At 38.9% G+C, this 14520-nt stretch overlaps 1 protein-coding gene across 14 annotated transcripts in view; it reads right to left on the bottom strand.

Moving 5' to 3' along the window:
• CACNB2 (calcium voltage-gated channel auxiliary subunit beta 2) overlaps positions 1–14520 on the bottom strand; it is a 336710-nt gene that overhangs the window by 103219 nt on the left and 218971 nt on the right. For 12 of the 14 annotated variants that reach the window (XM_037060790.1, XM_037060793.1, XM_037060789.1 and 9 more), the window contains one exon: positions 7448–7567. In XM_037060790.1, the coding sequence (XP_036916685.1) occupies positions 7448–7567 (120 nt within the window). Of the gene's footprint in view, positions 1–7447; positions 7568–8390; positions 8812–14520 lie in introns of those variants that run through there. The other 2 variants (XM_037060798.1, XM_037060799.1) reach the window with 1 other exon arrangement.

Raw genomic sequence — 14520 nt, 5'->3', positions numbered from 1 at the left:
AAAGTCACTAGAGATCACCATCAGTAGAGAGAGAGCAACAGAAATCAGTTTCAAGGAAATTGGGAAGAAATGGAATCAGGAGGAAGCCTGGGGCAATAAAGTTTGACATTAACAGGAAGGGAAAGATGGGATGAGGGGGAAGACAGGAGTGTTTGTTTTAAAAGGTAAGAAGACCAGTTTCTTCTTCCAAAGTGGTAAGAAAGAAAAAAAGACAGGCGTGGCAGACTGCTAACCAAAAAATGGCTGTGACAATCGCAGGGATGCCTTGGTAGTTCCCTCACACACTGTGAGGTCAGCCAGATGGCTTGCTTTGGCCAACAGACATTATTAGCACACAAGACACAAGAAGAGACCTGAATACTGTGCACTGTGCTTGCTTGATGTTCTTGTAACCAAAACCAGCGTGAGGGTGAGCCAGACAGCCTGCTGGGGAATGAGAGGCCACCCTGAGGAGAGTGAGACACCCAAGCTGACAGCTGCCAACCTGCAGAGGCTACCCAAGATTGCCTGGTCACCAGCTTACCTGCCAGCTGGTCACTGATTAATGAAAGAGAATTGTGACCTAAGTAAAAATGGTGGTGACTTTAAGCCACTAAACTGAGAGCACTTTGTTCTGTGGCAAAAGCTACCAAGGAATGAATGAGGACTTGTCTGATGTGAAAGATAGTATAGGGAAAGACCAATGCTGTAGGCATGGCATAATCAGAAGTGCTTCGAAGTATTTCCAAATGTTATAAAGATGCAAAGCTGTGCCTTTTCCTTTCATATCTTTCAAGTTGTGTATAATGAGCCACATGATGCAACATGTTGTTATCGTTGTGACTATAATTGTCAACTAACATTGGAGATCAGTGGATGTGACCATACCTACCCAGTCATACTTATGAGTTACCTTAGAAGCTAACCCAGGTTTAAGGAGCTTTCACACTCTTTTTATTTCTTACAGGTAGGAAACAATATAATCTAAGCTACTGTGTATTTGACCAATAAATGAACCCATGTTGCTGGAAGTTAAAAATGTTTAGCCAGTTTTGTAATTCTATGTGGAAGGCAACTGTTATGGGCAGAAGAGGACTGACAATTTTTCAATGCAAAAGTTAAGACAACATTGAAATCAATGATGGGAAACTAATGTTAGCCTAAGATATTTTCCTAGGAATGCCTGTCGTACTTTGTGTTTTCTGTTATGAGGTTTCTCTGCTGGATTTTATCTTTTACCAGTTAAATGCATTTTTGTCCTGTGGGTCACCATTTAGTTTGGTACACGTTCTTTAGAGTCTCTCCAACGGTTTTCTTGTGGGTTGAAGAAAGTATGCGTTACAGACATAAATATATATTTTTCTCCTACCTCCAACAGCATTTTCTTAATAAGACCCATTTGTAAAAACATGTTTAACATTTTTGAAATAAAAAATTCATCTTTGAGTTGAAGGTGAACAAACACATTTGTGTGTCTTCATTCTGAAAAGACTACTTAGGAAAATATTTCCACTTGGGTAGGATTTCCCCCATGTCTTGTTATGGGAAACATTATTTTTCTCTTTCATAGTAGGTTTATTGATAAATGTGGGAAACAAAGCATGGTCAAATGAACGCATGCTTCCTCCTGAAAATTTTTTTCAAAAAGTATAAACCCAGAGATACAAAGAACAGAAAGTGAAATGAGAGTACACCAAAATGTCAAATGAAGAAAATGGTCAACAGTGGTAGTTAACAGAACAGAAAGGGTAAGGATGCAAACTGGAGTGAGGAGGGCGATTGAGGACTCTTCTCTGGAGACACTGACCAGACTGGAAGAAAAGACTCCCCCCCCTCCACCAGTTACCCTATAAAAGACCAACCGTCAAGAAGCTGTGTGCCTGCACTCAGAGCTGCCAGTCAGCTCTACAACGTCTTGCTCTTAATTCTGAATGGACAGCCAGACATCAAACCTCTGAAAAAAGTCTCCATCATGTAAAAATAAAATAAAATTTTAAAAATTTAAAAACCAGGGATAGTTCAGGAATCTCAAAAAAGAGAGACACAGAGAGAGATAAGGGAAAATATTACACCCAAGGAATTAGAGTAGGAATCTATGAAAGTGGAGATGAGAGCAAGTTCTTGAGCATGAGAAATTTTCAGTAATAAAAATTCCAAAAATGGGTTAGAAGTGGGATAAATTTCAGGTAGTAGAACAAAAAGACAGAGGTACAAGTAGGGGGAAAAGGAGAAGAAAGCTCCAATCAAACGTCTGACACATTAGAGAACCAGAACAAGAGGCAAACACAGTGAGGAAAATTACACCCCATCCCTCCCACTAAAGGAAGTCACTTTCCAGAACTGAAGTGACTGGCATTTCACAATGAACATATGTATGGGAAGCCAGGCATTATACATAATAAAACCCATATCAAAGGCACAATTTCAAAATACCAAAGGGAGAGCAGCACTTGGTATATTAGATAAAATTTAAAACCACATTCAAGGACCGAGTGACAGAGCATGTCAAGACAAACATCAACAGAGCGTTACAAGACAACAAAATAATGTCTTTAAAATTCTGAAGGAAAATGTTTTCATACGTGAATACTATACCCAGCCAAATTATTAATTAAATGAGAAGCTAAAGACATTTTCAAGTGGGCAAGATCTCAAAAAAGTAACATTTCTCTGGAAGATTCCGTATTTTTTGTTGCCAAGCATTTCTTTACATCGGCCTTTACTTACATTACTTAGTAGGCCTCGGGGGCATTCCCCTCTTCTCCATTCCCCGCTTTCTTCTTCATAACCTAAACTTCGGTTGTCCATCCCCTGAGGTCTAGTTCCAAGCCTGCCACCACCTCCCCCAGGAAGGATGTTCTGTTCCTGCCAGCAGGGGGCAGTCTTTTCCTTCACGCCTCCCAGACCCCTCTACTCCGTTAAGGCACTTCTATGCTACTCTAATTAGCATGATTTATGGCCAGTCTCTTCTCCCTAAACCAACAGTATGGGCTTTCTCCAGGCAAAGGTTGGCCAGTTTCTTTTTTGCAGCTCTGTCCTTTCAGCCTCTCTACTCAGCAACTGTGACGAATACAAGTGCTTTAATATGGTAGATATTCACTGATAAGATGACAATGGGCCCTGGCTGGTGTAGCTCAGTGGACTGAGCGTGGGCCTTCGAACCAGAGGATCCCGGTTCGATTCCCAGTCAGGGCACATGCCTGGGTTGCAGGCTGGTTCCCTGCAGGCCAACTCCCAGGAGGGGACACACGCAATGCAACCATACATTGATGTTTCTCTCCCTCTCCTTCCCCTCTAAAGATAAATTTTTAAAAAAATGACAATGGACTTCAAAATTAATGTTAATCCATTGTACAAAGACTACAGCTCTGAACCTATTTCATCTCTGCTGCCAGTCCCTTTCATGTACAGATTTCCCATCTCAGAGTCCCCATGTTCAGGGCAAAAAGGATCATTTTCGGGGAGTCAGGAGGAAAAGAAAAAATATTCCTTCAGGTTAAAAAAATGATCATATGACCCAGCAACTTCACTCCTGCATATACACATATGAGAAGTGAAAACATATGTTCACACAAAAACCTGTACAAACATGCTCATCACAGTATTATTCATAACTAAAAGGTGGAAACTATCCGGATGTCCACCAGATGATAAGTGAATACATGAAATATGACACATCCATAAACTAAAATATTATTTTGCAATAAAAGGGGATGAAGTACTGATACATGCCAGAGCACGGATGAATCCTGAAAACAGTATGTAAGTGACAATAGTCAGTCCCAGAGCCCACCTACTGTATTTGTTCATTTATACGGAATATCCAGAAGAGACAAATCTGTAGAGACGAAGTTAAATAGTGGTTGCCTAGGGCTAAGGGTATTGGAAAAAATTGGGAGTGACTGCTAATTTAGAATGCGGTATTTCTTCGAGGTGGGGATAATGAAGATGTTCTGAAATTGATCACAGTGATGGTTGTACAACCCTTTGAATATATTAAAAAGCCCTGAATTATACACTTTGAATGAGTGAATTATATCTCAAGATTTTTTTTTAAAGATCAGTGTGGGAATAAATTAAGTTCACATATTACTTGTCTTTGAGGCAGAATCAGAGAGCTCCAGCTAAATTAGGGCAAGATATGCAAAGTACAGCAAAACAGAACAGGATCAAAACGTGCACTGGGGGTCTGAAAAGGTCGTATTAAACAAAAACAACCAAAACACAAGGTCATGTTAGCTGATATTTATTTGCCTCAAAACTAACATAGGATCTGCTCACCGTGAAGTTTACTAGTTTAAGAGAAGCCATAACAAAGGGAAAGAGCACTGTGTTTTACTGGAAGCAGAGAGTACCTGGTTACATAACTTTTGTAGGTCACTTAATTCCGAAAGGGAGTCTCTAGTTTCACTACTTGCCAATCACCTTATCTCAAAGGTGTATTCTTACGGCAATTAGCAGATAATGCAGTTCCCATTTATAGAGGGCCAGGATCTGCAAGCACCTAGAGGTTTACTCCAGGCATTCACACAAGACTCATCACACATGACCTGCAGGGTGAATTAAAGCACCCACTTACAAAATCTTTCCGTTTGACAGATGCTATGATGATTATAAAATAAATCTATAAGACTTTTGATTCTTTTGAAACGGATGTGCACCCTGGCCAGGCATCAGTTAGAATGTCACCCCATACGCCAAGGTTGCAGGTTAGACCCCCAGTCAGGGCACATACGAGAGTCAACCAATGAATGAGTAAATAAAGTGGAACAGCAAATCAATGTCTCTTTCTCTCTCTCTCTCAAATCAGTAAACAAATAGACATGCAGTCTTTTAAACTATCTAAAATTAAATGATACACATAAATATTTTTCAACTTTAAGTGTTCATTTTTAAATGGATCTCAAAAAAGCATGATGATATAAAGGCATGGCGGAAGGGAATAGATAAAAATATTCTAATGAATGGACTGTCTATAATCCCTCTTTCAATATCAAGGATATTAAAAGTAATAAACCATACTTACCAAATCATGATTTTAACATAAAGTAAACTTAAATCCTAGTCTTATCTTTTTTCAGAACATCTTAAAATTCACACTTACCCAAGTGTAACTCATTTGAATACATCAAAATTTTAAGATACTGATCTAATTTTAAAGAAAAATGGATGTAAATTAACTATGTTCACTAAATATAGGAAGTAGCCCTTCAATTATCTTTGCCTGTTTTCAATTCTCTTCATTTTCTTTCATCTTCTATGCTATTAGTAACTATAGACTTTTTAAAAAATCTCTATGACAAGTAACACACACCTAGTCTAAGGATCAATATTTTTAACCACGTTGGTTTGAAAGATATTTACAAGTTCTGTGAAGCTGCATCACCTAACTCAGGACTTACAGCAGCTACGGACAGAAAGGTCCTGGTCAGGGAACTGGAGACTTCGAAAACCAAACCTGCAAGAAAGACCTTGGGTTGTATGATGACATGGTATAAATCTGAGAAACTGTTTTGTTTTAGTATTTGAAAATCACATGGATAAATTAGTGCAAATAAAACGCTCCTGTTTCTGGAATACAAACCATTTTTAAACCTTTCTCTTTGCACTTTGGTACAAAATATAGAATGTAGAATTCAGCTTCTAAACTGCAATATTTACTAGCTATACTGCAAACTTCTGGCCATTCACCTTACTAGATGCACACTCATTATTTAATTTTCTCCATTAACTTCACCTTTATAATTTTTACTGTAGGAAGAACATTTAACGAGAGGTCTACTCTTTTAATAAATTTCTAAGTGTGTAGTGCTGTTAACTCCAGGCATAGTTCCTGTACAGCAGGTCTCTAGAATTTACTCTTCTTGCACAACTGAAATGTTCTATCTACTGAACAGCAACTCACCGTTCCCTCCTTCTCCAGCCCCTGGCAACCATCACCCTACCCTCCACTAGGAGTCTGACTACTTCAGATACCTCATATGAGTGGAACCACACCCTGCTTGTCCTTCTGTGGCCGGCCTACTTCACTGAGCATGATGTCCTCCAGGTTCATCCACATTGTCACATCATGACGTTTTAAATGATTAACTTTGGTAGAGCAGATGAACTGATAACAACTAGGCCTCATCTTGCTTCATCAGCTCCCTGCTCCTGCTGTGTATGGGTTGTCTTGCAGTTATGACTGTCACACCTGGAGATGACGTCCCTGCCTGCTGGGGTGAGGACACTGTTCTGATGTATGGAAACACTGCTTTTGAGGAGTCACGGCCTCCTGGCAGTGCCTCGGTAAACCACTGCGGCAGCTGTGCTCGAGGTCATGAATATTACATAAGGGCGGCCCATGCTTTCAAACCTGAATCTCCAAGCCACGATTCCCATAGCAACACACAAAGATTTTACTCATCTCAGAGATGCAGCAGCCAGAGGAAACAGTCTAATGTTACCCTTGATTTTTTAGCAAGACCGACACAGTACTTTTTTCACAGCAGTAATTTTTTTCCAAAAGAAAGCCAACAATCATGTTAAAATATGTTCCATTTAAAAGTTTCAGAGTATCACACACACCAGAGTAGCTTAAAATTGAACGACAATCCACGATTGAGAAATAGTGCCTATTCAAATGACTCCATGGGTAACAGTGTCCGAATCCTGACAATTGGTGAAATCTAATACAGTCTCAGCTAAATTCTCTGCTTATATATTTCATACCTGATATTCAGTTCCTGGTGACATATATATGCACTTTATTATTATGGGATGGAGAAGAAATGCCCCAAAAGAAACAATGTGTTCAATTAATAAAATCCTTTGGTGCTTTATTTTTGAAAAGTATAATATGACCCATTTTTTAAATATAAGAAAACATTATCAGAAAACACCTATGGAATAAAACTTGGGAGAAAGATTATTAAAATAAATACCAAAAATAAACATTACCTTGAAGAAAGTTTGTTTTTCTAAACAGAGAAATAGTTTGCAGGAAAAATAAAGAGAAATCATTCTGACACTAGATACGGTTTTTTCTCTTTGTATAACTAAGGGTCCTTTATGTGTCTAAATCATCCACCATGGAAACACATTACTTGGATAACAAAATAACATAAAAGTCAAGACCAGTCAGGTATCACACTTCCTTCTTCTACCAAACAAATAAGCTGATTTCTTGCACCTCTTTTATTTTTTAATTTAATTTATTTTAATTGTTGTTCAAGTACAGTTTTCTGTCTTTTACTCCCAATCCGGCCCACCCCCCAGTGCTCCCCACCTCCCTCCCATTTCCACCCCCCTGAGTTCTTGTCCATGTGTCCTCCACACTTGTTCCTGCCATCTTGTACCTCTTTTTAACCAGACACTGAAATGCTGTTAAGGACCCAAACACATGTTTTGGGAGAAACTCCCACAGGTGGTCCATCACGGACCCCGCACAATAGGCAGAGAAAGAGCTGGGTGGGGGAAATGATTTTACCTTTGCTTTTTCCAGCTGGGCCTGGGCCTGTCGCTCTGCTTCTCTGCGCACTGCCTCCCGGTCTTCCTCCAGAGACACATCTGAATCGGATGGACGGCTGGTGTAGGAGTCTGCCGAACCCTGGGAAGGAACATTTCCATTTTAAAATAGGTTCCATCTATGACATTTGCATTGGAAATGTTTCATTGACACCACAGTTAGCTTCCTGAGTTTTGCTACAAGTTCCTGAAAAGAGGAGAAAATAATCCATCTCCTGGCAAACCTTCTAGAAAAATCATGCTCTGGTTTGCAAGCAGATCATTCACTAGGGTGGCTGTGCCTACCAAGTTACCATTCCTCCCCAAGCCTTAAGTTCCCATTACTGTCCTTTTTGGAAGTCAGAGCAAGTTCCTTTATAATTCAACCAGCTCCGTGGTGCAGTGCAGGGCTGAAGTGCACAGATAGGTTTCAAGGATAGCCGCAAGAACGACCACACGCTAAAGCAAGTATTTACAAGTAGAAAGAAGATACCACTAATAAAAAACATACAAAAAGTAAAACGAGTTATAAACTCGAACTCCCCAAGATGTCACTATCAGAAGGAAAGCTGCCACTTTAATCTTAAGCATCCTTTTGTGCCTTTTTATTCACCTGATATCTTCTCTGACAACATGTAAAACAACAGCAGTCAGCTCCGCTCAGTACTTAAGCAACACATTTTTTGCATTACCTTTAAATAGATATATAACACCCATCTACAGAAAACACTGCCCGGGATATCTCCTTTGGCAATAAATCACACATTTGGAAAAGGAGCTCAGAAAATTGCAGGACTCTCCCTGGCTCCCTCTCTTGCACCCGGATCATATTACTAAATAAGGGAACCCGTGCCAGCACTCACTGCAATGATAGCGAAAAGCAAAGGCAAAATAACGTCTCCCCAGATGAAAGCCCTGGAGCTTACACAGATATCAGAATTCTTCAGCCTTCCTCCTCTGGCTCTTTTCAGAAGCCTGATCCAGGTGGCCTTCATTAGCCAGGCAGTGCCTTTCCCATCCGCAGCGGCAGCCCCAGGCACAGATCCTCAGTGCGCGCTGAGCCCTGCAGAACAACCTCTGCTCCTTCCCCATCCATGCTCGGGGCAAGCCCCTCTTCTCGCTCCCTTTCTGCCTCTGGGGCATTCACTCCCTACCCCGGAGGATTCCAATCCAAAGAGATCCTTAGTTTCCCATTCCGTAGGGGAAAACAAATACTCGAATGCTTTATATTGCTTTAAAAATAAAGAACACTTCAAGTGCATTGAAAAACAGGCACCAACTCGTTTTAAACTTAATTCGTCTAACTACCCAGAAGATTCTCTTCCCTGCTCTTGGGTTGTTAAAGGAAATTAGTTGTGAGAGAATCTTTTTTAAAAAAAAAGCCGATTGCAAAACGTATGCAGTGACATTTGCAAGTGCAAAGTTCAAGCCTTATCTTCAGAGATCTGGAGGGGGAGGGCGGAGGACACACTCACTCCACTGGGCATGCTCCATAGGTAGCCTTTTCACTCCGATGCTCACATCACACACACAGTTAGTCTATGTCAAATTGCCATTTGCATTCAACGTGTAAACAGCTGGAAAGGTTTTTGGTTCTATAGTAACAGGCACAAGGTCAGTTTGTCATGTTTTGTTTCAGAGAAAGCATTCTCTCAAAGACACAGCATGCAATCTTTTCATTTAATGATCCCTGTCCATTACCTGCTTACAGAAAGTCTAGTATCTGCCACAAGACAATCCATAGACAATAATACTGTATGCAGTACTGAATACAAAAATCAAATAATGCTCATCAACCACAATAGCATACTGCTCCTGAATGCTTGTGACTTCCCAAACAAGAAGGGAGAGAGAAATTTTCCCATTTAATTAGGATATAAAAGAGTAGTCACAGCTCCAAGCAATGAGTTTAATGGAGCTCAAAATGACTTTGAACTGCTTCTCCAACTGAGAAACTACTGCTTCAAATAAATTCACTGGAATATATAACGGTGCAAATTGTTACAACAATAATTATGAAGAAGATCCAAAGCTTGGTTGGCTTGTTAGCTCAGGTTAGGATTCGTGGAACGGTTTAGTCCAAGTTTTTCATATAAGTAAGGTGACTGAGGTTTGAGAAGGAAGTATACTTACATTATTAATTTCTTGTAAAAAGAAATTAATGGAATTAATTAATCCCATTAATTACTAGTGGAATTACATACTGTAACTTTGTTTATGAAGAAATAAACACTTCCGGGTTTCTTAAAGTAAACACAATTTTGTCAATGCATTCTAAGCTTCATTTTTGTTTGAGTGTAGTGGAGGAACTATTTTGTAAAATCTTATGTAAATGAAAGAAAGACATTCTTAAAAATTTCTCCCTTACTTTTCTACCCTTCCTTTCTTCCTTTCTTCTCTCACCCTTCCAACTCTGGACTAACCCTGGTCTTCTTGACATAAATGTGAGGAAGTACAGAGGAATGGGGGTTTAGTATAAAAGTAATAGATTGAGTGCACCTTCATTATGCCATCATTACCTAAATTATTAAAAAATTACTCATATTGTTATGAAATGCATGTAAAATGCATGGAAGATACAAGATGCATTCCAATTTTTTGTTCAAGTACAATTCTCAAAGTGGATGAGTCTGTCAGCACATGCAAGAGCATTCTTCACCTTCCCAGAACATTTTCTACAGCAGGGTGGCGCAGTGACACATGACCACGGAGCACAATGAAGCCCAGGGAAGGGCCAGAGCCCACAGGCCCCTTGCTGATGTTTTAGACCAAATCACCCTGCTAGAAGTTCAGGTTATGCCTCAGTGAGGACACAAAGTTTCTGTCATAAAAAAGCCCATAAATAAGAGGAAAAATATTAACACACACAATGTATGCAGTCTTTCCTTTTAAACAAATAAGATTACTGCCAATAATCAGACATAATTTTTAAAAACATTTTGTCTTCTAAACATTATTTTGATTGTTGTCACTATTACAGATGTCCCCATGTCCTCCCCTTTTGCCCTTACACCCAGTGTCCCCCACTGTCATCTGTGTCTGTGGGCCATGTATACATGCACACGTGTTCTTTGGCTAAGATGTGGCTTTTAATTGCCTGGTCATTTTGAGATCTATTTCCAAATTTATACAATTCATTGTTTTTTTAACCTCCTACATTGCCTTTTGGCAATGATCTTTTGAATATTTGCAAGACTATATAGACTATATTTGAATATGAGGTATGACTGTGAACTGTAGTTATACACTGTTTAGTGGAGCTTATAGAAGGTGCATTACTTCCACAATTTGCAGCTGTAATAGTACATACTTCCAAAATATTTTTCATTGGAGAAGTTACATGTGCCCATTGTAGAAAGGGAGAGACACAAGTAAGGTCCCTTTGTATCTTCCCACCACTAGTAACCGCTATCAACTAGCCTCCCGAGTCCCTGCAATCTTGAAAGTCACCCTCCCAACATGAGTGTTACAATTAATCTCCTTCCTTCTGGGAGTGCAGGTCTATGCAGTCTGAAGTAATATATCTAATTAAGCTTTGCCTTTGGTACCATATGGACTTTCTAGGTCATTCTGCTTCAAGTTGTCTTGGGTCAGGAACAGCTGGCAGTCATTTCCATTAACTCCAGAACAGGTTCATTACAAGACGTACCCTTGATCTCTCGAGTTCCTAAAATGTGATTAACTGGTCTTTTGTAGCATTTGTCCTTGCAGATACAGCACATGTTCAGCTACCCACATTTCCTTTTCTACATTTTAGTGTTCTCATTCCTCATTGTACAGTTGTAAAATATAACTAGCACCTAATGTATACAATAGCTCATCCAGAATCTTCTACTTTTAACCTCAGAATGCACACTCAAATTATGTTTTCTTCACTTTTTAGACATTTTAATTTAATGAGATTAATTTGACTTTATCTAGTCTTCAATTTCTGTTTTTTTCCCAAACACATTTATGTAAGTTTGGAACAAAAGTTATCATCCTTTTCCTTTAGCGTTTTTTTTTTTTTTTTTTTTTGTATTTGTAAAGTTTGCTTTGTTGATGTCATACACTACTGTCCAATGGTCATACATACTTTCAGCACCATTTGTTTTGAATGTTCTGGTGCTTTCTCTTTTAAAGCCAAAAGAATGAGAATTATACATACTCAGGAGTGACTTTTTTTAAAATTTGTTTATTCATTTTTAGAGAGGGGTAAGGGAAGGAGAAAGAGAGGGAGAGAAACATGTGCGAGGGAAATGTTGATTGGTTGCCTCTCACACACTGCCTTCTGGGGACCAGTCTCACAACCCAGGTAGGTGTGTGCCCTGACCGGGAATCAAACCTGCAATCTTCCAGTTCGCAGGCCAGCACTCAATTCACTGAGCCACACCAGCCAGGGCAAGAGTGACATTTTTTATCCCAAGCTGTTCATCTATTCCTGTATGAAGTTTTCGTAAGAAATCTACAGCAATGCTCTTGGACAAAATCAACTTCTCGGAGTATTCTAAGATTCCCAAATTCTAGACAAAACAACTTCCCACCCAAAATCCTTAGGATTTCAGGAGACCTTGTCATGTAGAGGGCTATGCTAAGCCAATGGCAAGTTTGACTTCAGTTGTTTCTCCCTGACCTGTCATGGGACAGACAGACATCCACTGCCACCGTGATCAGGCCCACATTCTTAAAGTAAAGCAAAACAGGACAGAAGTCTGAGAGCAAGGACCAAAGGGAAAGGATCTGGCTCTTGTGTGGCTAGGGATGGTAACTCCTTCATTTCTCAGGCCGTTATCTCTTTTTGGAGTTTAGGGGAATTAATAGGCTTTTTTTCCTGTGATGACTCCTGGATGTCTCTAAGAAACTAAATTGCCCCTCATGCTTCGTTGGTTTCCTCAGGAAAAAAAAACCACACACTGTTCACTGATCATACTGTTCCTGGCAGTAAAAATTCAAATAGGATGCAAGCTAGAGATTAAGCACATTTTCATTGCTATTTTATACTCTAGTTTGCCAATGTCCCATAATTTCTGCTCAAATACATCCTGCAGTAAAATCTCAAATGTGATTGGCCTACCATTTGGCATAATGATAATGCATTAGTAGAAGTAAAGCCATTGGTCTCTGTAAGTTCATTCCTGTGAGATACTTTCATGATTACGTAAAAGCCAGAATGTTAGCTTCCATTTTCTCAAGAGCACAGGAAAATTTATAATCCTTGCATGGTTATAGTATGTATTGATGAAGACATTAAATTTTACCAAAAATCAAACACAGAAAACACAAAAATATGCATTTGGAACTATAAGTTAAATGCTAAGAATATGATTGTGAAAAGGATTAGAGCTTTCTTTCCATTATGGAACTTGATCTTCCAGTGAAAGAGACCATTTTTTAGAAAAGTTATCAAAAAAACAATTACAATGAGAAAAAATAAAACAGGCTGAGATAAAATAATGATGGGAAGATGTTAGGTCAGTTAGGATGATATGACACTCAGAGGTGAGCTTTAAGCTGAAACCCAAAGGAGAAGAAAAAAAAAACAGCCCTGAAAATTTTTGAGAAAAGAGATGTCTAGGCAGAAATAGCACATGCTAAGGAAGGCCATGAAGACAAGGTATGCTTAGGCATTTGAAAAACTGAAAAGCAGTCAGTACAGCTAACGTGCTACTTTTTTCAGAAGTATTTAAGATTGCATCCACTCCCTCCTCCTCTTTCTCACTGGACAGGTGGATGTCCATTTAGGCACACCTGAAGTATGGATTCGGGGACCCCATTTTGTTCGTATGGCATCACCTTACAGATGAGACACTTTTGATTTTCTTAATTAGAAGTGGTATTTCAGTTGCCAGCAAATTTCACTTTATTGGAACAATCATGTCTTCTGAAATTTAAACAAAGTTCTTTGATTTTCTCCTTTTTTAAATCCAGCATGGTCTCATAAAGGTTTAAGTCAGTATGTTTTTGAGATTGTCTATATTATGTTACTAATGAGTACAATTTATTTAGATTAGACTATGTATATGAATGATAACAATCACTAATTTTAATGAATATGTACCCTATGTTAGGCACTGTGTTCAATCACAAGGAATAAATAATTTAGTTTCTCATTATTTCCATTCTTAATGATGAAACAATGAGGCACAGGAAAGCTCAGTTACCTCACCAAGGTTACAAAACTAATGATCAGTGGAGGTAGGAGTGATGTTCTCTAAACTCAAGTTCAGAGTCTCAAATTGTACCTTCCCAAAAGGCAGTGAATGCCCAACGAGGGTCTAATGTAACGGAACACAGATAATTTCTTTCATCAATGTAATGCTGGTTTGCGGAAAGAAAGATTCAAAGAGTTGGCTGCTGCCCTGAAATTTTCCTCACTTTAAAAAAGTCTCTCAAAATTGTAAAGTGTTCTGTTTATCACTTGTCTATAATGGAAAGTACATCAGTAGAATAGGAAAACAATGGAAATCAAGAAACTGGCTATTGAAACTTTCCTTTCTTCCCTGAAAGTCAACAGAACTTGGCAGGCTGACCTTCAGTAGTCTCTCCGGCAGCTGACATTGCCCAAAGCTGGCTGGGATTCAAGTGTCTTCCGGGCAGCCTTTCAGTTCAGCAGAAACACTTGTTGTCGGCACTGAAGCTGAAGTTATTCAAAAGCACAAATGGTAGGTGTAAAGCTCGGAGATGTGACTAACAAATCTTTAAGAGTAATATACTCAAAACACTGTCATGACCCAATTTTTCCTTGGAGGGTATGATAATAGTTTATATTTTGTATAACCACCTCTTTCCAATATTTGCAAAATTTGTCAGTTAAAAAGAATCATTTTGGAAAGTTAAAATTAGATGGCCAATTTTCATATTATTTTAAGTTTGGATTTCAAGCATAGGATAAATAATTTCCCTTCATGATTATAATAGCTTGTGTGTGTACCTGTGTGTGTATTTTTGTGTTGAGGGAGCTTTACAGACCTTGAAAAAATATTTATGGGTGGTGACAGGTGACAAGAATTTTTCATATTAATACTTTTTTATAAAATATTACTTTTCAGTCATAAGGATGAAAATGATGAGGCAAGA

Source organism: Sturnira hondurensis, unplaced genomic scaffold, assembly GCF_014824575.4.
Source record: "Sturnira hondurensis isolate 20B ecotype Veracruz unplaced genomic scaffold, ASM1482457v3 Scaffold0012488, whole genome shotgun sequence".
Classification (NCBI taxonomy): Eukaryota; Metazoa; Chordata; class Mammalia; order Chiroptera; family Phyllostomidae; genus Sturnira; species Sturnira hondurensis.
The sequence above is the reverse complement of the archived record's forward strand: the minus strand, read 5'-3'. Positions and strand labels throughout refer to the sequence as shown.